General features: G+C 52.7%; 9 protein-coding genes across 9 annotated transcripts; 4 read left to right on the forward strand and 5 right to left on the reverse strand.

Moving 5' to 3' along the window:
• Nucleotides 1-1,717: 1,717 nt before the first annotated feature.
• Nucleotides 1,718-2,901, reverse strand: CDEST_02448 (Putative glycoside hydrolase family 16, concanavalin A-like lectin/glucanase domain superfamily). The gene is made up of 2 exons (XM_062918607.1): nt 2,383-2,901; nt 1,718-2,327 (listed from the first exon to the last, which is right to left on the reverse strand). The coding sequence occupies exons 1-2, from the start codon at nt 2,759-2,761 to the stop codon at nt 1,933-1,935; spliced, it is 774 nt and encodes a 257-aa protein (XP_062774658.1). The 5' UTR covers nt 2,762-2,901; the 3' UTR covers nt 1,718-1,932.
• Nucleotides 2,902-4,564: 1,663 nt separating this feature from the next.
• On the reverse strand, nt 4,565-5,428 carry CDEST_02449 (uncharacterized protein; the record flags this gene model as incomplete). The annotated part of the gene is made up of 1 exon (XM_062918608.1): nt 4,565-5,428. One exon carries the CDS (start codon nt 5,426-5,428, stop codon nt 4,565-4,567), a length of 864 nt encoding a protein of 287 aa, XP_062774659.1.
• A 470-nt stretch (nt 5,429-5,898) lies between these two features.
• On the reverse strand, nt 5,899-8,280 carry CDEST_02450 (Putative AMP-dependent synthetase/ligase domain, AMP-binding enzyme domain-containing protein). Its single transcript, XM_062918609.1, has 4 exons — nt 7,903-8,280; nt 6,580-7,826; nt 6,391-6,515; nt 5,899-6,334 (listed from the first exon to the last, which is right to left on the reverse strand). The coding sequence occupies exons 1-4, from the start codon at nt 7,997-7,999 to the stop codon at nt 6,139-6,141; spliced, it is 1,665 nt and encodes a 554-aa protein (XP_062774660.1). The 5' UTR covers nt 8,000-8,280; the 3' UTR covers nt 5,899-6,138.
• Nucleotides 8,281-8,786: 506 nt separating this feature from the next.
• CDEST_02451 (Putative fungal transcription factor) lies at nt 8,787-10,792 on the forward strand. Its single transcript, XM_062918610.1, has 4 exons — nt 8,787-9,356; nt 9,420-9,521; nt 9,574-9,880; nt 9,944-10,792. Exons 1-4 carry the CDS (start codon nt 9,095-9,097, stop codon nt 10,635-10,637), a joined length of 1,365 nt encoding a protein of 454 aa, XP_062774661.1. The 5' UTR covers nt 8,787-9,094; the 3' UTR covers nt 10,638-10,792.
• Nucleotides 10,708-11,820, reverse strand: CDEST_02452 (Putative short-chain dehydrogenase/reductase SDR, NAD(P)-binding domain superfamily; the record flags this gene model as incomplete). Its single annotated transcript, XM_062918611.1, has 3 exons — nt 10,708-10,834; nt 10,886-11,161; nt 11,225-11,820. 3 exons carry the CDS (start codon nt 11,818-11,820, stop codon nt 10,708-10,710), a joined length of 999 nt encoding a protein of 332 aa, XP_062774662.1.
• A 1,333-nt stretch (nt 11,821-13,153) lies between these two features.
• Nucleotides 13,154-13,702, forward strand: CDEST_02453 (uncharacterized protein; the record flags this gene model as incomplete). Its single annotated transcript, XM_062918612.1, has 1 exon — nt 13,154-13,702. The coding sequence occupies one exon, from the start codon at nt 13,154-13,156 to the stop codon at nt 13,700-13,702; it is 549 nt and encodes a 182-aa protein (XP_062774663.1).
• A 45-nt stretch (nt 13,703-13,747) lies between these two features.
• CDEST_02454 (uncharacterized protein) lies at nt 13,748-14,033 on the forward strand (the record flags this gene model as incomplete). Its single annotated transcript, XM_062918613.1, has 2 exons — nt 13,748-13,961; nt 14,017-14,033. 2 exons carry the CDS (start codon nt 13,748-13,750, stop codon nt 14,031-14,033), a joined length of 231 nt encoding a protein of 76 aa, XP_062774664.1.
• Nucleotides 14,034-14,171: 138 nt separating this feature from the next.
• Nucleotides 14,172-16,190, reverse strand: CDEST_02455 (Putative SUI1 domain, PUA-like superfamily, SUI1 domain superfamily, SWIB/MDM2 domain superfamily). The gene has a single exon (XM_062918614.1). It carries the CDS (start codon nt 16,142-16,144, stop codon nt 14,228-14,230), a length of 1,917 nt encoding a protein of 638 aa, XP_062774665.1. The 5' UTR covers nt 16,145-16,190; the 3' UTR covers nt 14,172-14,227.
• A 946-nt stretch (nt 16,191-17,136) lies between these two features.
• CDEST_02456 (Putative major facilitator, sugar transporter, major facilitator superfamily) lies at nt 17,137-19,824 on the forward strand. The gene is made up of 2 exons (XM_062918615.1): nt 17,137-17,681; nt 17,897-19,824. Exons 1-2 carry the CDS (start codon nt 17,282-17,284, stop codon nt 19,336-19,338), a joined length of 1,842 nt encoding a protein of 613 aa, XP_062774666.1. The 5' UTR covers nt 17,137-17,281; the 3' UTR covers nt 19,339-19,824.
• The last annotated feature ends 225 nt before the right edge of the window (nt 19,825-20,049 follow it).

Consider the following 20,049-nt stretch of genomic DNA (forward strand, 5'->3'; position numbering starts at 1 on the left):
GTCGAGTGATTTATTTCTTCTTCAGCCGTACATGTACATTGGTCAAGCTGGCAGTCTTGTGAGAGGGCTGCCAAGTTGGAGGCCTGGCTTAATGTCAGCCACCAAACAAATACCGCATCACTGGGCTCGATTTGATGACGCTGTTACCTGCATCAAGTAAGGCTTGAATAATTCAGGGCATGGAGCTCATAGAAAGCCTCATATCATGTTTTGGTTGTGGCGATAGCACGACCTCGATGTGGCATCATCTGGAATCGAAATTGAATTATAGCATTCATTCCCTGAAGCTAACACGTGGATCATGACGCCAGAGCACCAACATCTGTGATAACTTGAATTGAAGACCCGTCCATAGAGTCGCAACACTGAACATCCTTTAGATCGTGAAAGCAAAGTCAGGCCAGGTCAGATTGAATTCTAGAGATGCGTGCTTTTCTTCCAGGAATCGCGAGATCGTCAGGTACAGCTGCAAGATCGATATCTATCTGAGTCAAGCACGCCACGTGTGGGTGTTTCTCTAGAAACAAGGTTGCAACCACACTTTGGCCCCCTTCGTCTCTTAAGAAAGTAACCTATGAGGCCCAGTTTTGAGCTTTTTCTTTGCTTCTGCATCAAAAAGTAGCACTGGCACTAGGCGCTCCAGATGGTCGGCTCTTGACGTACATCGGATGGCATCCGACGGCAGTGTTTCTCCTGCGTTCGATTTTAGTTCCACGGATGCTACTGTATCCACTTGTGGAAGCCCCTGAACCGAACTGTCGAGGCGAGGGTGGGAACGCCGACTTGCCGCAGGCGTGATGCAGGTCGACGATCCTCTTGCCGTGTCTGAAGATGTCTTGTTTTCTGTCGTCATGAAGAGGACTGGGTGTGTGTGTATCGATACTTGTATCGAAAGCATGATTCGTTACTGACACAGAGATGAGAAGAGCCACAATTGGGCAAAACCGGCCTGATGGTATATGTGGCCCTGGTGAGCTGTGCGAAGTATGGATTTGCTTTGGAAATGGCTTTGAACCAAGTCCTACACAATCTATCTCTTGCGAAGGTATAACTCAGGTAGATTCGGCAGCAAATCATGAGGTTTGATAGGAGTTAGGATACATGGGAGCTACTTAACAGACCCGGGGTGCCGGTATACTCGACTCCTCGGACAGGGAGAGCCAAAAGCAGCTATACACACCCTCACACAGGTCATACAGCGCCAAGAGAACACAGCTGAGTCATTCGTGAGCTACCAGCTGCTTCTATTGGGATTTGATATACGTGATTACAGCAGCATGCATAAGGGGAACGCGTACAAGCCACGAAGATAAGTCTTCCGCCATTCGATATCGGACCTTAATGCAGTTAGCCGAAAACATTATTTCAATGATTGAAATAATTCAAATGGCGAGAGCAAAACCTGCATATGCCTGTGAAGCCTTCTGCTTGGAAGTTCTAATTGCTAACGGCTCGGACTCGCTGTCATCCTGTACGTACGCACCAGGGAGTACGATTATGTATGCTTTTGAGAACCCTGCAACCAATGCAGGTTATTCTGTCCAGCTGGTTTTCTGCTTAATCCTGTCACCATATGATTATGTCCCAAGCTGTTCTGACAGGAGGCACATAAAATTGACAGAGGCCAAATCAGGATAACCCACACTAGTAAATCACTTAGGTGTGATCAACACGGTTCAACTAAGAGCCCAAGAACCACATGTAGCACACAAGTTTTGGTAAAACACATTGATATTTGTACAGAAACGACAGTGGCATATTCAACTTTAAAGTACCAATCGCATGGTTGAGGAAGATTTCAACACATGCTGGAAGGACAGGAATGATTACAAAAATTGACTGCTTCATAGATTCGTCACAATTGCCATCAACCTTCAACATATACCGTCCGATCTCTTGAAGAGACTTATCTCATGAGTTTTCGTGTCTGCATCACGCAGCAGCGGTGTTGTAGTACATGTAAATGTCCTTGATTTTGAAGTCGGCCTGTGTGGCGGGTGGTCCGGCACTCCAGCCCTGGTCGCCGTTGGACCAGTTGTTGAAGACCCAGGGGCCGGTGGTGCTGGGAACGTCGCCGGTCGTGGTCCAGATTTCGACACCGTCGACAAACCAACGGACGCGGCCCGGTGTCCAGTCAAGACGATATTCATGCTCGGTCGTGGTGGGGTTTGAAGGAGGCGTCACGGCGTTGTATGTCTTGATGCCGTTGAGGTCGGCGTCCTGGTTGGTGAACCAGAGCTTCCGAGTTCCCTGGTTGCTGAGGGAGGCCGGGTCGGACAGCCACTCGATGTCAGTCTCTTGAGTCTCGTTCTTGTAGAAGAACGCGCCTGGTTGATTGCTATTAGAGTTTCTCTGGCCAATGGTGAACGACAATGGACTTACCATTGCAGACGCCCGCCGGCTCGCTGAGGATGGCGACAGTGCGAACAGAAGCGTACTTGATGTTTGAAAACGTCGTCGAGACTTCGGCGGAGCTGTAAGGCTTTGCAGTCTGGCCGCCAGGGACCTTCAAGTTCAGGTAGCCGCCTCCAACAACAACGTTGGAGGCGTCATACTTGTGAGTGTCACCGATAGGCCAAGTGCTCGCATACAAACCCTGGGGGAGGGAAGTTCTGCCGGCGAAGTCAAAGATGGCTCGGTTGGTGTACCCGTAACCACCAACAACATATTGGCCGTTGGTCAAGGCCGGCTGTGGCGAGCGGGTCAAGGCGGTCGCCGGGATGGCGGCGACGAGCGCAGACGCGAAGAACGAAGAGCGCATGATGAAGGGTATATCGGGTGTGTTTTCGACTTAGTGTTGCTGTCTGAGACGTAAGGGCATCTGATTCAGGGACTCTCGAACTTCGGGGAGACGAACGTTACTTATAGTCTCAAGGCTTGCCATTTTTTCTGCATCGTGAGCCCCTGTTCAGGAGTCATCCCCTTCCCACGTCATGATCAATCAGGCTTCCCATCGTAAGGAAGCCTCCGTTGTCTGCACTTTGTGGAGTCTAGCACTGCAGCTCCCTGCATCATGGGTCTAGAGCTGGCTGAAGGAATGCGAGGGAATGCGAGAAGGCAAATCACACCATTGAGAAGTTGCAGGCTGAAGGAGGGGTCACGCAGCCTTTCAAGGGAGGAAAACCCACTCGCGATCTAGCCGAGTCCCAACCACCAGGGGGCATGCCCGAGCCACAGGCTGCAGAACCATCAGCACACCCCCCGGAGAGCCTCGAGTAGTCAGTGGCGGCCAAGCCCAATATTCCAGGGATATGTTTAAGTTTACGCTTGTGGCGATGCTATGCGAACAAGACCGTAGTCTCCCTTGACTGGATCGGCATCATGAGTGCCAAAACATGCCGACTTTCCAGAAATCGACGCTCGTGGAAGCTTGCCTCTAACAAATGCCGAGAGGCCCGACATCATCCTCGGCGGCTAGAAGAGAGACATTCCAGATGGTCTCACGCCGGTGCCGGCGGACAAAGTCACAAAGGGCGTTGAGAAGCTGTGGGAGGATGGGCCTGCGTGCCATTGAAGGATTCCGAGGTGGACTGGCAGTGGCGACATGAGTGCATTTCGGTCGAACCCTTGTCATCGAGATTCGCCCTACGCCGCAGGTCCCTTCACGGGCGGTCCCGACCCCATACCCGGGGTTACACCCGTCTACCGACTGGGCCGCCGTGGGGCTTGAGGTATCTCACGTCAGTGCAGGTACCTTGGTATGCATCTGACCATCAGAAGCTGACCGGTCAGAAACATCTGGGGTCAGGTAGTATCGCCTCTGGAGCCCGTGTGGAATCGCGCATCGGGGAAGGATGAAGGATGAACTTGACATGCGTCTGTGGCGGATGTGTTCGTCTGATTGCACCGCGTCGAGGACGCGGACCCATCTCCCGTGGCCAATGGGGCTCGCCGAGAGTAGCATCAGGCAGGTTGGGTTGTTGCGTATGACAGTGTGCTCGGTGCCATACACTCGGCCCAATTCATGATTCTAGATCAAGCGGTTGCACGTTGATGGGATATGATAGACACTGGGCGAGACCCTTTCCGTAATCGTGACAGAACGAATGGTTTGTCATTGTCTTAAGAGTCCTTGGCAGCGGAAAGAGGACCTTTGGTGCCGCGGTGTAGCCAGTCAGTTCCCTGTTCAGCTGCGGAGCTGCGGAGAAGTTCGATTCTAGATCCTACGGATGCTGGTGGGTGCTACAAGTTGGGCCAGCTGGTCTTTAAGACCACTTGCATAACACATTGTGGGACTCGTGAAAAGTTGCATGCTGCAAATAGAACTCTACACACTATGGGGAGATATTGAAATTTGTGTATGATGCCCAACATTTATCACGTTTGTGCAGTGGAACGCCGCACGTGTGGTATGTCTGCTTATTACGCAGTGCTAAGTACTGACCAAATTGTATCAGGGCCTGTTCTTTTTTAACCTGTCCCTCCCCAGTTTTACATGAAGTTTCGATACCGTCATTCGCAAGGAAACTTGGCGAATTGCATTGAGAGCTTGCCGGGATCAAACTGTTCGGCGGTGTTTTTCGAGAATCTGCTCATTCAACCCCCATAAGCCGAGGCCCCATGCTCACCCTGACGTTGACGCCCGCATAGTTCCCCTCGATAGATGACTGCTAGCGACGGTGGCCTTCTTCGACTTTCGTTTTGGCTTCGTAGGCGTGGGTACGAGGTAAGTGAAAGCATTGCCAGATGTCTCCTCCGAAATGATGCCAAGTTGTTTGCCAGACGACTGTTTGCTGGCGCTGATGTTGGAGGCCCATGTGGTAACGCGCGAGTGGAAGCTGTCGTTGCCCGACATGGGGAGTGCCGGGATGTATGTGTTCGACCCGGCGGCATCACCACAGCCGCTGCCCTCGCAAGTCAAATAGCTTGGCGGGATCGGGAGAAATTTGTCTGTGGCAAGACTTGGCGGCGAATGAACCATGTTGCTTGATCGAGGCTCTTTTGAGTGGTTTGTAAGCGGACCGCGTTTGATGGCAATTGCAGTCCCAATCTTGATTGTAGGGTCAGGTGAAGGAGGTGAGGCATCGCGATTGTTTGCCCGGCGGCTGTTACCTTGAGCTGTGTAGGCTACGCGAGCAGCCATCTCCGCAAGGCTGTATTGCTTTTCAGAACAGGCTATGCCGTCTTTTGAGGAATGCGCTTCGCCCGTATCCAAAGAATTAGTGATCCCCAGAGTAGAAGCCGGTGGAGAAACCGGCTTTCTCGTCAGAGCCTTCTCTAGGCTATAGCCGGCCTGAACGTTGGAGGTCTCGGCCCTATGAAGATTGGAGCTGGCACTCGTCTGGTGGCTCGCTTCGGGGTTTGAAGGAGTGAAATTGCTGTAGGGCAACAAGAGTTGCACATCGTGGTTGCAGCATGTGGTGGGCTGCTGAGGCTGATTGTTGTCGTTTTTCGACAAAAGGCTCTTCAAGGATACTCGAAGTCCCATGATTGTGATGACTTCCCAAGTTTTTCGAATCAAAGTGTAAATAGGCACCGAGAGACCGTTGGTGTAAAGTGAAGTAAGATTGCGACGTGGTCACCGAAAGCAGCAGAGGGAAATCTTTCAAGCCGAAATTCAACTTCACAGTGATTTGGGAAGAAAAATGGTTGAAATGGTGTCTGTTTTTTGCCATGCAAGGCCTTTTTATACGGCTGGTGCTTTCGGAGATGGATGTGGAACAAGTCAAAGGGTGCGCGAATTGAGTTTGAGTTCGCAACGGGATTTTGGACATTCACCATCGATCAGCATCGTGAACAATAGGGTTTCTGTGTCTGAGATTTACACTTTGGGGATGTAAAAACAAATTCACCAGCTTTGAGTGAGGTAGCTATCACCCATAAATGACGTCTCGTGCGTGGATCACAGCGATGCCAGCGGAGTCGGGCTTGGGGATACCATCATGCTGAAGCTATTTTGGGTGTGAATCGAAGATTAAAATACATTGATCAGACTTGTGAACTCCTGATACCCTCCGATTCGTTGCAAAAAGTGTTACACAGTGTGCCTTCGCAGTGAAGGTACCTATTCGTATGTCTCAAAAATGTCCATTGGTTCTGTATGGGCTGGGAGAACGCCTTCTTCCACGGAGATCTGGCCAGGGAGCGTCGCAAAGAACGGTGTAGTTCCACCAGTAGACGACCAAACCCAGCACTGACTTACAGTTTGGCGCCAGCCTCGCGTTTGAGCAATGCTCTGAGGTCTTTGCGGAGAATCTTGCCGGACGGGCTCTTGGGGATGGCGTCGATGAAAATGACACCTCCCCTCAACTTCTTGTAGCTCGCGACTTGCTCGGCCACCCACTTTTGAATGTCCTCGGCAGATATCTCCTTCTTGTCAGCAACAACGTAGGCTCTGTATCAACGTCAGTCCCTGGTCCAACTGGGCGCAGCACTGTGCAGTCTGCATACCTCGGGAGCTCGGTCCCTTCGCCCTCTACTCCAATGACGGCAGCATCCTGAATCTTGGGGTGCGTGACCAGCAGAGACTCAAGCTCGGCCGGTGCCACTTGGAAGCCCTTGTACTTGATGAGCTCCTAGACCACGTTAGCCCCCGTAACGTAACCCCGCCGCAGACCGCCCGGGGACCGATGAACAAACCTTTTTACGGTCAACAAAGTAAAACTTGCCGTCCTTGAAGAATAACCTGTCGCCAGTGCAGAACCAGCCGTCGACAAACGCCTCCTGGTTGGCCTTGTCGTTGTGGTAATACCCCTTGGTGATGATCGGCCCACGACACCACATCTCGCCGGGCTGCCCAACCTCGACGTCCTTGCCCTCGTCGTCGACCAGTCGGGCCTCGCAGTTCGCCACGATCGCCGAGACGCTGCCGGTGTCGTCCTTGATGTGCGGGGGCAGGATGGTGAACCCGCCCGTCGTCTCGCTGAGGCCCCACGTCTGGGCGAGGACCGCCTTGCCTTTCCCCATCTTTTTCTGCGCATCTGCCTGCGTCTCCCTTCCGAGCGCGGCGGCCCCCGTCAACGCGAACTTGACGTGGTCGAAGTGGTCCTTGACGAGCGGGGACTTTGCGATCATGAGGTAGATGGGCGGCACGCTGAAGAAGACCGTGACCTTGTACTTCTTGACGTTTTCAATGAAGTCGACAAAGTTAAATTTCTTCATCCAGTACACCACCCCTCCCATGAAGGTCTGGTTGATGATGTAAGCCTGGAGACCCGAGATGTGAGCCGCAGGTAAGTGGGCAACGGTGATGTACTTCGGTGCGGTCTGGGACTTGAAATACTCCATTGTCGGCGTGGAGATGGACACTGTTTGCGCGATCATGTTGGCATGGGAGATTTTGACCGCCTTGGGGATTCCCGTCGTCCCGCTGCTGTAGATGAAGCACCCAACGGTGTTCTCCAGGGTCGTCTTATCTGTGACGCGTTCCCAGTCGAGTTCCGTTTCCGGCATGAACACCGGCTTGTCGGACTTGGCCTCGAACAGTTGAAACTCGTGGCTATCTCCGATGTAGAGGATGCGGTCATCTGGTAGGCCGGCAGCTGTGCCGCCAGCCGCCGCGAGAGCTTTGAGGTCGGGGCTGCAGATTACCATCTTGCTCTCTGTCAGCTTGACTTGCCGGGCGACCTCGGGAGGTGACGAGGATGGGGTCGATGCGGCGACAGAGCCTCCAGCGGCCATGATGCCATAGAAGACGGCGGGAGCCATGTAATGTCCGGTAAAAATGACCTGGACAGCGTCGCCCTTCTGGATGCCATACTGGTGCCGGAGTGTGTGGGCCAGCCTCTTGAACGTCTTGACTAGACGCGACTTGGTGATTGACCGGGATGGATCCGCTGCGTCGGCGTGGAGGACCGTGTCATCATGAAGTCGCTCGTTGGGTGAGTCTTCGCGGGTTAATATCTGCAAATCATTCGGATTTTTTTGCGGTGAGACACGGCTTTGCGTGATGGTTGCACTCACCGAAGAGGAACGTAAGCAGGTCGACGCTGGGAAGGTCAAGGGTGTGCGGAGACCGATAGATGGTCTGGCCACCTCGCTTCTCAACGATTGTAGTCATCTTGAGTATCGTTCGTGATTGGAGGAGACGATGAATTGATAAACACTCGGGTAGATACTTCAGAGCGCCAATCTGTTTTGTGGCTTAGTCTGACACGCCGTCAAGCAGAAATCGAAGTGGTTAGGTTACCGGCGCAGACTGAGGAGGAAAAGCGTGATGAATGAAAGTAGAGTTGGAGCAGCGGCCGGATGCGTTGGAAGTTAGTAACAAAGTTTGGGAGAGGGGTCAATGCACACGGAATGAACAATAATCAAGAATACAGCGTGCAGCTGTTGATGAAGGAGATAAGTCCTGACCGAGAGAGGAGCTGGGCTCGTGAGTCGTTGGAGCTTTCCCCGCATTGTGCGTGTTATCAAGCTCCAGGGTCCGCATCATGCACCGAAGCAAGCCGCTCTCCCCCCTTGTGCCAGCCAACTAGCATAGCCACTCACTAATACCGAGGTCAACCAACGTGCAATGGTCACCCGTTGGGGTAAACGCTTCGTTAGCGTCTTGTCTGGTGAGCTTGGTGGCTGCGGGGGAATAGAAAGGGCCCAAATACCTGGGGACTTCAAAACGGCTCGAAGGGAGAGCTGTTCGGTCATATGAGCCGGCGTTTGTGCGGGGGTTTCTCCGTCACGCTGAGCTATGATCCCTGTCTCGTGCCTCGGTCCAGCTTGGACAAGTTGTGTCAAGCTTGTCGAGTCAAATGGAGGTGAAAATATGCAAGCTGACCAACGGTTGTCCCAAAGCAGACGGCATCGAATCCGCCTGTTCTAGAATATATATCTTGCTTTGATGTTCCCATGCTCAGCTTACATTTCCAAGGAAGTGCGTGTGATTCGTCCTCGGATAACGCAACAACACATGACTCCGAACCTATAAGAAGGGGGATAGCAATGCAGCCGAGACAATCTAACTCCAGGTGCTGGACGAGATGATGTGGCGTCACCCCGCCCTCGTCCTTCCTTTGACGATGTCAGCTTATTCTCATGTCGCATCTTCGTCCTCGATATCTTCACTATGGAAACCGTATGAATGGTTTTTCCAAGATTTTCACTCTTTTGACGGCTTGTGTGGCTCTTGCAAGAAATCAAATCCACCCCGGTGCTTGAAATGGAATTCCACTTCGTCAACCATGGCTCTGTTGGGTCGAAAAGCCGCAAGGTTATCCGTAGCCACGTCATGAAGGGAAAGAACTCGGGCAAAAAGCACGTTGCTCGGGGTCAAAAAAGGACAAGAATTGCGACTGGAAATGAGCCCGCCTCGCCGCCTCGGGACATGATCTCTACACTGCGTCGAATGGTGGGGGACGATCTCTCTACATACTCTCCAGGCACTGAGATGTCGCCTCACACACGACTCTTGTTCCACCAGTGTAAGAAGTGCCCCAGCAGCAAGAGCGTCGTCCCCCTACGTTTACCTGACTGACCCGTTGTAGACTTCTATATACTCAGCGAGGCCTTGTTTCCTCCAGAGTTCTGCCAGGTTCAGAACCCCATGAAGACAGTGTGGTTCGATTATCTCCTTAACGATAAAGCCTGTGAGTGCCCCAGGACTGCCGGCGTAGCCAAAATGCTGAAGGTCCCACCCAGACTTTCATGTCTCTCTCTCGATGACCGCAACGTGCCTCGACTTCTTCGAGTACAAGGACCACGAATCGCCGCAAGCCATCGCCCACATGACAACGGCCTTTGCTCTTGTGAACCAGAAACTTTCGGGACCGGAGTCCCTGTCGGATGCGACCATCGCATTGGTATCCATGTTGAGTTGCCAAGAATCGATAAGAGGAGACCTCAAAAAGTACAAAATTCACCTGGCTGGTCTCGATCGAATGGTCCGGTTGCGAGGCGGCTTACACGCTTTTGAACAAAACATGGAGCTGTTTCACAAAATATGCAGGTGAGAGCTCTCGCGTTGAATAATGAGAGAAAACATCGAGCTAAATCCGACAACTATGTCAAGATCCGACATCCAGTACGCCCTTCACACAGACTGCCCTGCGTTCTACCACCACGACGCCATGCCACAGCGTATCATGCAAGAAATCTGCAGAAATCCATGTCACCCAGACAGGCCGCTGGCGGACATCTTCAGTACCGCCGAACCAACAATAAGAGACCTTGTGCAGGAAATCGACGGTATCAGTGTCTTTTTGAGCAACTGCGGCCTGCACTCCAAGCTTACGGCCGATGAATTCCAGTCCATTCTTTCATCTCTCGGCTATCGCCTGCTGCGCATCCGAGATCAAGGGTACACTTGTCCTGGGGACCTCCAAGGAGCCTGCCTTCTGGGAGTCATGAGCTTTTACACCAGTCTTCTGCTTCAGTTTGGTCGTCAGCGACATTTGCTTTACGAAAAGATTTCCCGAAGACTGAAGTCCTCTGTTCACGTGCTTGATCTCGACTCGGCACATTCGCAGTTTTTGCCCACACTGATGTGGTTACTGATGCTGGGAGCTATCTCGGTGTTTGAGAAGGACGACGATCCTTGGCTTCTACCCGAACTTGCCCGTGTCTCTGAACTATTGACGCTCAAGGGCTGGGAGGAAACTCACTGTGAATTGAAGAGATATCCATGGGTTGGCTCGATTCACAATGGACAAGGCAGACGGGTATGGGACAAGATCCTAAGATATCGAGGAGATAAAATGGTATAAAGGATAAGCATTTCAAGGTTGAAGAAACTACCATGGGCCTTCTTGAACTGATTCACCGTTTTCCTGGCCATCAAGTTGAAAGAGCTCTTTGAACCAGACCCGGCTCAATCTTCTCCAGCCTCGCGACAAGTTGATCCCATATCTGCTTCTGATACCTCTGACCGCTAGAGTCTTTGGACCATTCCGGCACCCAATGGCTGTACCGGTATTAGCAGGGGTTCAAGACTACCAAGGGCATAGATGCCTACTCCTTGATCTCGCAATCGGAGATGTACTCGCCATGGCTGGCGGTGCCGGCCGCAAGCGCATGCAAGATGGTACGACTACCCATCTCTGGGGTTCTCCCGAGCGCCAAGTTCAAGAGGCGAACCTGAATTCGGAAGAACAAGCGCGCGTGTTTGGCTAAGCCCGTGTTGCAAAGTCCAGGGCTGAGGAGGTTGACAACAACCCCCGTCTGAGACACTGGAGCGAGAGAGGCCAACTGGCGTATCGCGAAAATCTGGACGAGCTTCGATACAGCATATCTAAAGGAATGTTCGCTGGTTAGCTCGTGTCACATTTGAGCGGTGGACGGTGGTCCTGCGTACCTGACTCTAATATCTGACCTTCCTTCCTCGTTTAACGCGTCGAAGACATCATCGTCCACGAGTCTCAGCACATCCGGGTGGGAGAAAGCGAGGCCAGAGGTGACAACGACAATGTGAGGAGCGGTTTGGGTGGCCTTGGCGCTTTCCTTCATCTTGGGCATGAGAAGCAAGGTGAGCAGAGCGGTGCCGACGACATTGACCATGACGGATGTCTCCATTCCCTCGGAGACTGTCCACGAATCGAGAGCAGCCGTCGCGTTCTCGACGAGGGCATCGATCCTTGCCAGGTCTCTCTTGGCTCTCTCAGCAAAGGCCCTGATGGAAGCGATGGAGGCCATGTCCAGCTGCCACACGTCGGCGACTCCTGTGATACCGGTTGTCTTCTCGATCTCGCGCTTCGCAGCCTCTCCCTTCTGGACGGACCTGACTGCGATGATGACACGACTCGCGCCGAGAGCGACGAGGTGCTTGACGGCTTCAAGGCCGATGCCGCTGTTGGAGCCGGTGACAATGTAGGTGCCCCCTGTGCAGTTTTCCCTCGTTGGAACGATCGGAAGAGTCCGAAGTTGAGCTTTGATAAACTCAAGGGCATCCATTGTTGTTTTTGAAAGTGTGATAGTAATTTATTGTATTAAAATCTGATATCAGTGCATTTGTTGTCTACCTCTTCCCTTTCTCCCAGGTTCGGAGAACCAGACTGCCATTATATACTTGGACGAAGCCAAGCTACAACTCCAAGATGGCACGGAGTTAGAAAGATTATCTACGTCACGGACAACACTGGTTCTAATCTCCGGACCAACACACCATCGCCAGTGCTCATCACATCACACTCTCCCATGCCAGGCGTTCTGCGTCAGCCACCGAGAATATGACCCATTGACCAATGAGAGACCACTTACCTGATTTGGCTTAGTGCCTTTTCGGATCCGCCATCTTGCTCAAGCAGAGCCTTTTGCAACCTCTGGCGGGCCTCCAGGGCTATTCCGTTATCAATGAACAAAAACTAAAGGTACGAGGGATAAATCAGACATGTGTACAACGTGGAAGACTGAACAGGCTCTCGACTGCTCGTCATTACCGATATATCCGACCTTAGTGTAATCACTGGTATTCCTGAGTTTAGCGCCTGACGCAAAGACACTGTTAAGTTTTACGACGACCTGACGACCCGCAGTTCGGAAACCTAGAGGTTCCCAAGAGCCGCGCCAACACAGATGGCTCCTCGGGGGCTAAGAGCTCCGCAAGGAGCAGCTGCTGAAGGCGAGGACGCTGGGTGAGGTTTGCGATATCATTCCTGGTAGATTGGCGGCTGAGGGCGAGAAGCGTCTAAAATAAAGTTAGAAGTAAATTAAAAGAGTATTTCGCTATCCCGCGGCTTGCCGCGATGCGTCGGTAATTTCTGCTACAATGTCGCAATGATTAGTATAGTAGTTAGTAAAGTTAAGCTAATTAAAAATTTACTATACAAAACCAGTTCAAAGATATTCGGGGCACTACTGTCCACTATAGAGCTTACTTTATTAAGTCTTCAATAGGATTGATAGGTAACTTGTTTCTGCAAAGGTATCTCAGCCTTCAAAGTCTCGGACTACGTAGCGTCAACGACAGGGCTGTAAAATTCCACTGAAACTTTCAAATTGCGGTGAATAAAAGAATCCACTGGAATTAAAGCTTTCTAACCAATTCGATGATAGTGTCGTGTGAAAGTCTTGTTTACGACAGCTTCGGCAGAACGATTGCGATCAGCCTATTCGGTCTATCCGCCGAAGGTCTATCTCCTTACCTTAAAAGCCGTCACCTGCCTCTTTTTTGAACCTGGTTGCAGTATAATATTTCCTCCCTTCCACCAACCCCCCCAAAGAAGAACAAGATTCACTATTCACTACTCAATACCGAACTCCCATTCATATTACGTGGGTTGCCAATATGCGGTCTTTGTATCATCGTCTCATCATCCTCTTGAGCTTATTCTCCCTCGCCTGGTGTGACGAGCTCGACGACTACGACTACACAGTTGAACAATACGATGACACATGGGAAGTCTACCGCAACAATCAGCGCCTCAACAGCTTCGTCATCGACAAGGCCCGCGGGCGCATCATTATCGAGGAGGCCTATAATGCGTGGTACGACTCGCCGCCGAGACTCAAGCTGCGTGACATCATGGTAAATGTTTGGGTTCGGGCCGACATGTCCCTGTCGGAGCTGACATCGGTCCAGATCAGGGACGTGTCAAACCAGGGCACGATGGATGCCATTAAGGACGCTCGGGTGTCCACTGGGATTCAAGCCCCGACCGACTTCACGGTGGAAGAGAACGACACTGGCTGGAGCGATTTGATCAAGGCAGAGTTTTACTACACAGTAAGCAAGATGTGTAATGAATGGCAGTCGTTGGATGGGAAGGAAGTCAGCAAGATAGCAGTGCTGAGTAAGGAGGGGCGGCTGGATGATTTTATCTTGTACATTTCGTGATGTAACAACAGTAGGAGTCACTGCAACGAATCATTAGAAACAGGCATGATCGATGCTGAGAACCTGAGAAGCCTTTTCAAGGACTGCTATACCAAGTCCAAGTCCACGGAACAAGTTATCGTGCTTGCCTGTGCCCTGGTAATTCCTGTGACTGTCGCATTCTTTCTTGCGTTTCATGGCGTAAAAGTAGGCATGATCGGAATATTTGCGGCCTATTCCGATCTGAATTCAGAGAATATCCTACTCTTTTTTGGCGAACGTCGCCATCATCCAGCTATTAAACTGCTTTTGTGCAATATTTCTGGGCTTCGCAGGGAAAAAAGGGGCGTGAAATCGGGTGGGAGGTTTTGGGAATGCCCATATGACTCTGGGCTCTATTCGGAATCGATGTCGTATCCGTCACGGCGTTTTCAATGCCTTTTGATGTGGCGTTCTGGCTTTTTGGATTGCTTGTCATGTCATTGACACTGGTTATATGGCGATAGAATCTCTTTCTTTCGGCAGGATGCCGCCGCTAGCCAGGCTCTACCGCTTCTTCCCCTTAGTCTTATCCACGAGGTCCATCCACCCCTTCTCAACACCTCTCTTCTGCAGGGCCTTGACCACCGCAGCCTGTTGCGGTCCCTGTACCATGATCTCCATGACCTGCGCCTCAGTCTTCTTCGCCGCACCAGCCAGCGGCTCAACGCTTGTGGACCCAGCGCAAACCTTTCTCAACTCGTCAGCCAGCGGCTTCGGACTGATGTGGTATGGTTCCAGCCCGGACACTTTAGTGACAGTCTTGTTTCCGCTCCTTGTCTCGAGGGTGATGTGAATCTTTGGCGGCGACCCGCTTCTGGCCTTGACGCTGCTGGGGTCTGTCCCATCCCGGACGATCGCGTATGATGTGGACATGCCGCTCAAGACCCTTTCGATGAGAGTATCTCGGGCCACAGTGCCCTTGGCGAGGGCGTCCTTGTCAGCTGATCCAGAGCCAGTGAATACGCCGTTGGCGAGTATCGGGTCGAGCTTAACGATGCGCTTGTTTGTCTCAGACACCAAGTTCTCGCCTTCGATGTAGGCGGTCACCGCATCGCGTACTTCTGACTGAGTGAACAGCGACTTGGAAGCGGAGTCGAAGATGGGTTGCAGCTTGGAGGTGGGCTTGAAGTATGAGACAATCTTCAGCTTCTGTCCAACTGCGTCGTCACCAACATCGACCTTGCCCGTAGCAGTTTCGCCCCTACCAAGTGATGTGCCACCAGCCGTCGTCTCCTTCTTGGGTAGGCGATACGGTTTGAAATCAACAATCGCGGGGTTCTCGAACTTGACTTCCGTAACAACCGTCTCCTGGCCTTTCTCCTTGCTCTTGAGTAGCCCCTCTTTGTCGAGGCTCTTGATGAATTTCTTGATGTTCTTCCACGACGTCTTCTTGATTTGCAATTGCTGTGCCTGCTGTGGTGTGTGCGCGGGCAAAAAGGGCTGAATCAGGGTCGACATGACATAAGACTGGGACAGTGGGAAGACGAGACCGTAGTTGGGCGGCGAGTTTGACGACTTGTGTTGGTGGATGCCGAAAAGGAATGACTTGCGGAATGCCTCATCGATCTCGGGTTGTGTGAAGTCGGGAATAATATCGTCTTCGGTTGCTGCTGCTGCTGGGCCGGCATCTTGGGCGGTAGCGTCGTCATCTTCAAGAGAAACTCCTCCATCCTCATCCGGACCATCCAAAGACAGCCCGCTCAAGCTCTCAACCAGTCCTCGCGCTTCCAGAACCTTCAACCATCCCGCAATCTCCTCCGGAGCCTTCCTGCCCGACTTGTTGTCGGTGCTGAACCCCCACATCTCGTCGCCAGCCCAGTGCAAATTCCTGACAGCATGTCCCTTCGCACCCCGCACGTTCTGCAGTGCGCTGACGTCGATCTCACATGCTCCCACAGCCACGGGCACCGACGGGTTCTCCAAGCTCGCAATGGCGACGACGGCACCCTTCTTCGCCTTCTCGGGGAACGGGGGCCCGCCGAACAAGCCAGGAGTCATCAGATCGGCGCCCCCCTGAAGCTTTTTTACGACGATGCCCGGGGTGTGGAGAAGCGGGAGGATATCCGGATTGGCCCAGAGGGTGTACACCGTGGGGTAGACGATGCCTTCCATCTGGAACCACAGAACGCGGGGCTCCTCGCCATCGTGGCTGCCGACGTAGTAGGTGCCGGAGGTCGGCTTCAGATCGGGGCCGTAGGTGGTGGTGAAGCGGGCAGACTGGAGGTTGTCGGGGAACAGAGATTTTCGGAGATTGGTCTGCACGGCGAGCGCTTCCGCCTTTTGCTCAGGTGTTTGCTCGTCCGTGGTCGCCACGAGCTTAGAGTCAAGGCCGTAGTCCTTGATGACCTGATCTGCGAGCTTCCTACGGTCAGAGGACCGCAGGGGTGAGAGCGACTTCACCGTGGGCTTCTTTTTGAACATTTTCGCAAGATCGCGGGTTGCGGTTGGTAGGTGGTTGTTGGGTGAGGGATCGGGAAGTGGTGAATGAATATCCACTCAAATACAGCGACTCAAAGGGGACCTCAGCAGCTGACGTCATCCGCCAAACACTTCAGTGAGATAGATGGTCATTGCGTAATAATTTCGCTGTATTTGTTTCCACGGCAAGATTATTAATAAAACCCGGAACAATGTCCAATAAGGTTCTTCACTAGTTGGTATCTCGCCACATACTATTGAAAATGTGCTTCTGTTGAATGTACAGGTCTTGGTGTTGTTGATGAAGAGCTTCGCAAGGAAGTCGGCCATTGACGCGATAATCGAGCAGAGCAGACAGGGATCAGATCGCGAGCTCACTAAGCGTAAATAAAATTAATAACTTTCAGATTCTGAGACTCAACTCGCTTCCAATGAATATTATTTCTGTACCAAGAAGTACTATACTCTGTAGTCTAGTAGCCACTGAGGTCTGCAAGATCTTGTCTTCTCGACTTGCTCTTCGGGTCAAGGTACGGCCTCTCTCCAACTCCAGATCCTCTGCATCCATGCCGATCACCCATTTCCCCAGAAGTCATAAGTAGCTGAATGGTAGAAAGTGCGGTTATCCCAGATCGCTTTCACAATCAAATTAGCATCATGCTTCTCATAGGTTTCTTGAGCAGAAAATGCTTACCAAAGTCGTTCGATCAACACACCTTCGTCCATGCTCATCATATCACCACTCTCCCATGCTAGGCGGCCATTCTGCATCAGCCACCAAGGATATGACCCATTGACCAATGAGAGACTGATTACCTAACTTGGCTTAGTGCTCTTTCGGATCCGCCATCTCGCCCGGTCCACCGGGCGGGTCTGGCAGTGGTGCCCGGACCGGAAAGACATCAATGCTTGCATCTGCCACCAGCTGGCACCAGGCCTTACTGACCGGCGTGTTTCTGAAACGCGATTCGCACTTCCAGCTCATCCGGGACACACTTTAAGCATTTCCGCACAGCAGCCTGAGAGAAAGAGAAAGCCACCTACCAACTCGTGAACACACCGCATTCCGCTCTTCGACAGGCTTCCACAAAGCACTCAATTCCCATCTCATCTCGGGTGATGGAGGCTTGAGGGAAAACGATGGCGTCCCCTTCGCACGATGGCGTTCGCTTCCAGCAGCTCGCCTCTGGTCGGAGCACGCCGAGATCGTCCTTCGACTCTCACTCGGCGGCGCCCGACCCTCACGACGCCGATGACGAGGCCTTCGCCCTCCTGTCGGCCGATGCGTCTCTGATGTCGGACGACGATATCGAGATGGAGAATCTTAAATCCGTTGACGACGACGACGACGATGACGACTGTGGTTCATCCGCTCCGGGGCCCAGCCGACCGGGTCATGTCCGAGGACTATCCGACATCGATCCACAGATCCAGGATGCGATCGATGCTGAACGGAGCCTCACGCCTCGAGAGGCCATTCGCGCGTATCCCATGGCCGTTTTCTGGAGCCTGGTGGTGTCTCTGTGTGTCATTATGGAAGGTATGCCCATTGCTTGTTTCTCATGCTTGATATCAATCGCTACTTTGCTTTCCGCCTTGGCTTCTGCTCGCATCTCCTCTTCGACGTCTCATGGACAATTTGCCAGATGTGTATCATTTTCTGATAAAGGATGGAGGCACCTACTTATCGCTCGCAACGCCTAAAAAAACAATCTAGAAATACAATCACTCCCATACTGATCATCCCTCCTTTAGGCTACGACACGATTCTGATAGGTAGCTTCTTCGCCCATCCCGAGTTCGCCAAGAAATACGGCGACGGGCAAGACAGCGAAGGTCGGGACCAGCTGTCTGCTTTATGGCAAGCGATCCTGGGCAACAGCAGCACAGTCGGCTGCATCTTTGGCGTCGTCGCCAACGGCTTCATCGTCGAGAGGTTCGGCCAGAAGTTCGCCCTCATCAGCTCCCTGTTCGTCCTCTCCGGCTGCATCTTCGTCACCTTCTTCGCCACCAACAAGGTCATGCTCATGCTCGGCCAGATCGCCTGCGGCCTGCCGTGGGGTGTCTTCGCCTCGTCGGCGCCGGCCTACGCGTCCGAGGTGCTGCCCCTGGCGCTGCGCGTCTACCTGACCACGTGGACCAACATGTGCTTCATCATCGGCCAGTTGATGTCCGCCGCCGTCCTCGCCGGCCTGCTCCCCCGGAGAGACGAATGGTCTTTCCGCATCCCGTTCGCCCTGCAGTGGTCCTGGCCGGTGCTCCTCATCCCGTTACTTGTCTTCGCCCCGGAGTCTCCGTGGCATCTCGTCCGCAATGGCCAGCTCGACAAAGCCGAAAAGGCATTGTCCCGCCTCCAGAGACGGAAGGTCAACAACATGGACGCCAAGGTCCGGTTGAAAGAAATCATCGAGACCGACCGCATGGAGCAGAGGCATCAGACGGGAACCAGCTACTGGGACTGTTTCCGGGGCGTGGAGAGGCGCCGGACGGAGATCGCGTGCCTCGCCTTTGCCGGACAGGTCCTCTCGGGCTCGAGCTTCGCTTACAACTCGGTCTACTTCTTCCAGCAAGCGGGTCTGAAGCCGCAGGACAACTACGACCTCAACGTGGGCGGGACGGCGTTGGCCCTGATCGGAACCGTCGTCAACTGGGTGGCGTTCATGCCGTACTTTGGTCGCCGTCGCATCTACCTCTGGGGCATGTTCAGCATGGCCACGATCCTGTTCGTCATCGGTATCCTCGACAGGGTCGGACGCATGCCGAACGCCGCCACCGAGCCGATCGGCTGGGTGCAGGCCAGCCTCACCCTCGTCTGGACCTTCATCTTCCAGCTCTCCGTCGGCCAGCTGGGGTGGGCGATACCCGCGGAGGTCGGCTCGACGCGCCTGCGACAGAAGACAATCTGCGTTGCGCGGTTCACGTACTACGTCATGAGCCTGCTGGCCAGCACCATCCAGCCGTACTTCATCAACCCGAATGCGTGGAACCTCAAGGGGACCACGGGGTTTGTCTGGGGCAGCTCGGCGTTTGCGACGTTTGTCTGGGCCTTCTTCCGATTGCCAGAGACCAAAGGGCGCACGTACGAAGAATTGGACTATCTCTTCCATAACGAAATACCTACCAGAGAGTTCGAGAGTACCGAGGTCGACATCTTTGACGGGGAGGAGGAGAAAGTTTTTTCGTCTTCTGCAAAGTAACGCGAGGGCCGTTGCAGCCCGTTCGTTCCTCTACACGGCCCTTTCTACCAGCTGTTTATGTTGAACAGGCCGTCTGTGTTGCTCCCACCCTATGCTGTGCCTTATAGAAGAAAATAAGAGGGGGAAAGGCCAATATGTGGAGGGCAAGACGATTGGGAGAGAAGGACAATGGCAGAAGAAGTGCCATGAAGTTTGAACCGCCGTTGGAAAGGCCGTTGAATGCCAAGACCCTTGCAAACAGACATGAACAGGAATTCCTGGTTTTCCTGTCTTTCGCTCCGTGATCCACTCTCTCAATGTTTGATCGCAAATTGGGACAATAGAGTGTAGAAGTGTTTACTTTCAGGTACTAGAATAGGAAGCAACCATGTTTCTTTTTCGTATCCCAAGGAACCCGCGCAGCTATTTGCTTTGCTTTACAAAACATCCAATGAAGAGGATGAGGATTCCCTAGTGCAAGTGGCTGTAGCAGGTGGGGTTTAGACTGATTAGAAGTCACTTTTGGCCAGCATGATTACTCAGAGGTCAGCTAGGTATCGGAGGGAAAAGCCATGAATTACTGAATGGGGCAACTCAAGGTCCGATGCTTCAGAACTAAGACTCCCAAAGCGGCTACTTTTACCTCCGAAATGCCACAACGGCAGCTAGACACCCACATTTGAACAGGTCTCGGATCCTTTATGCTTTACAGACCATTGAACGATTAGAAAT

The sequence above is a fragment of the Colletotrichum destructivum genome, chromosome 2 (assembly GCF_034447905.1).
Source record: "Colletotrichum destructivum chromosome 2, complete sequence".
Taxonomy (NCBI): Eukaryota; Fungi; Ascomycota; class Sordariomycetes; order Glomerellales; family Glomerellaceae; genus Colletotrichum; species Colletotrichum destructivum.

What these genes read in the sequence shown, in the direction of transcription:
- CDEST_02448 (XM_062918607.1), bottom strand. Translation starts at nt 2,761, where the DNA reads ATGCGCTCTTCGTTCTTCGCGTCTGCGCTCGTCGCCGCCATCCCGGCG. An exon ending in GCCGGCGGGCGTCTGCAATG is followed by an intron (nt 2,328 to 2,382) that starts GTAAGTCCATTG and finishes GCAATCAACCAG; the next exon opens with GCGCGTTCTTCTACAAGAAC.
- CDEST_02450 (XM_062918609.1), bottom strand. Translation starts at nt 7,999, where the DNA reads ATGACTACAATCGTTGAGAAGCGAGGTGGCCAGACCATCTATCGGTCT. An exon ending in CCTGCTTACGTTCCTCTTCG is followed by an intron (nt 7,827 to 7,902) that starts GTGAGTGCAACC and finishes TAACCCGCGAAG; the next exon opens with ACTCACCCAACGAGCGACTT. An exon ending in ACTTTGTTGACCGTAAAAAG is followed by an intron (nt 6,516 to 6,579) that starts GTTTGTTCATCG and finishes AACGTGGTCTAG; the next exon opens with GAGCTCATCAAGTACAAGGG.
- CDEST_02451 (XM_062918610.1), top strand. Translation starts at nt 9,095, where the DNA reads ATGGAATTCCACTTCGTCAACCATGGCTCTGTTGGGTCGAAAAGCCGC. An exon ending in ACGACTCTTGTTCCACCAGT is followed by an intron (nt 9,357 to 9,419) that starts GTAAGAAGTGCC and finishes GACCCGTTGTAG; the next exon opens with ACTTCTATATACTCAGCGAG. An exon ending in CTGTTTCACAAAATATGCAG is followed by an intron (nt 9,881 to 9,943) that starts GTGAGAGCTCTC and finishes AACTATGTCAAG; the next exon opens with ATCCGACATCCAGTACGCCC.
- CDEST_02456 (XM_062918615.1), top strand. Translation starts at nt 17,282, where the DNA reads ATGGCGTCCCCTTCGCACGATGGCGTTCGCTTCCAGCAGCTCGCCTCT. An exon ending in TCTGTGTGTCATTATGGAAG is followed by an intron (nt 17,682 to 17,896) that starts GTATGCCCATTG and finishes TCCCTCCTTTAG; the next exon opens with GCTACGACACGATTCTGATA.
- CDEST_02455 (XM_062918614.1), bottom strand. Translation starts at nt 16,144, where the DNA reads ATGTTCAAAAAGAAGCCCACGGTGAAGTCGCTCTCACCCCTGCGGTCC.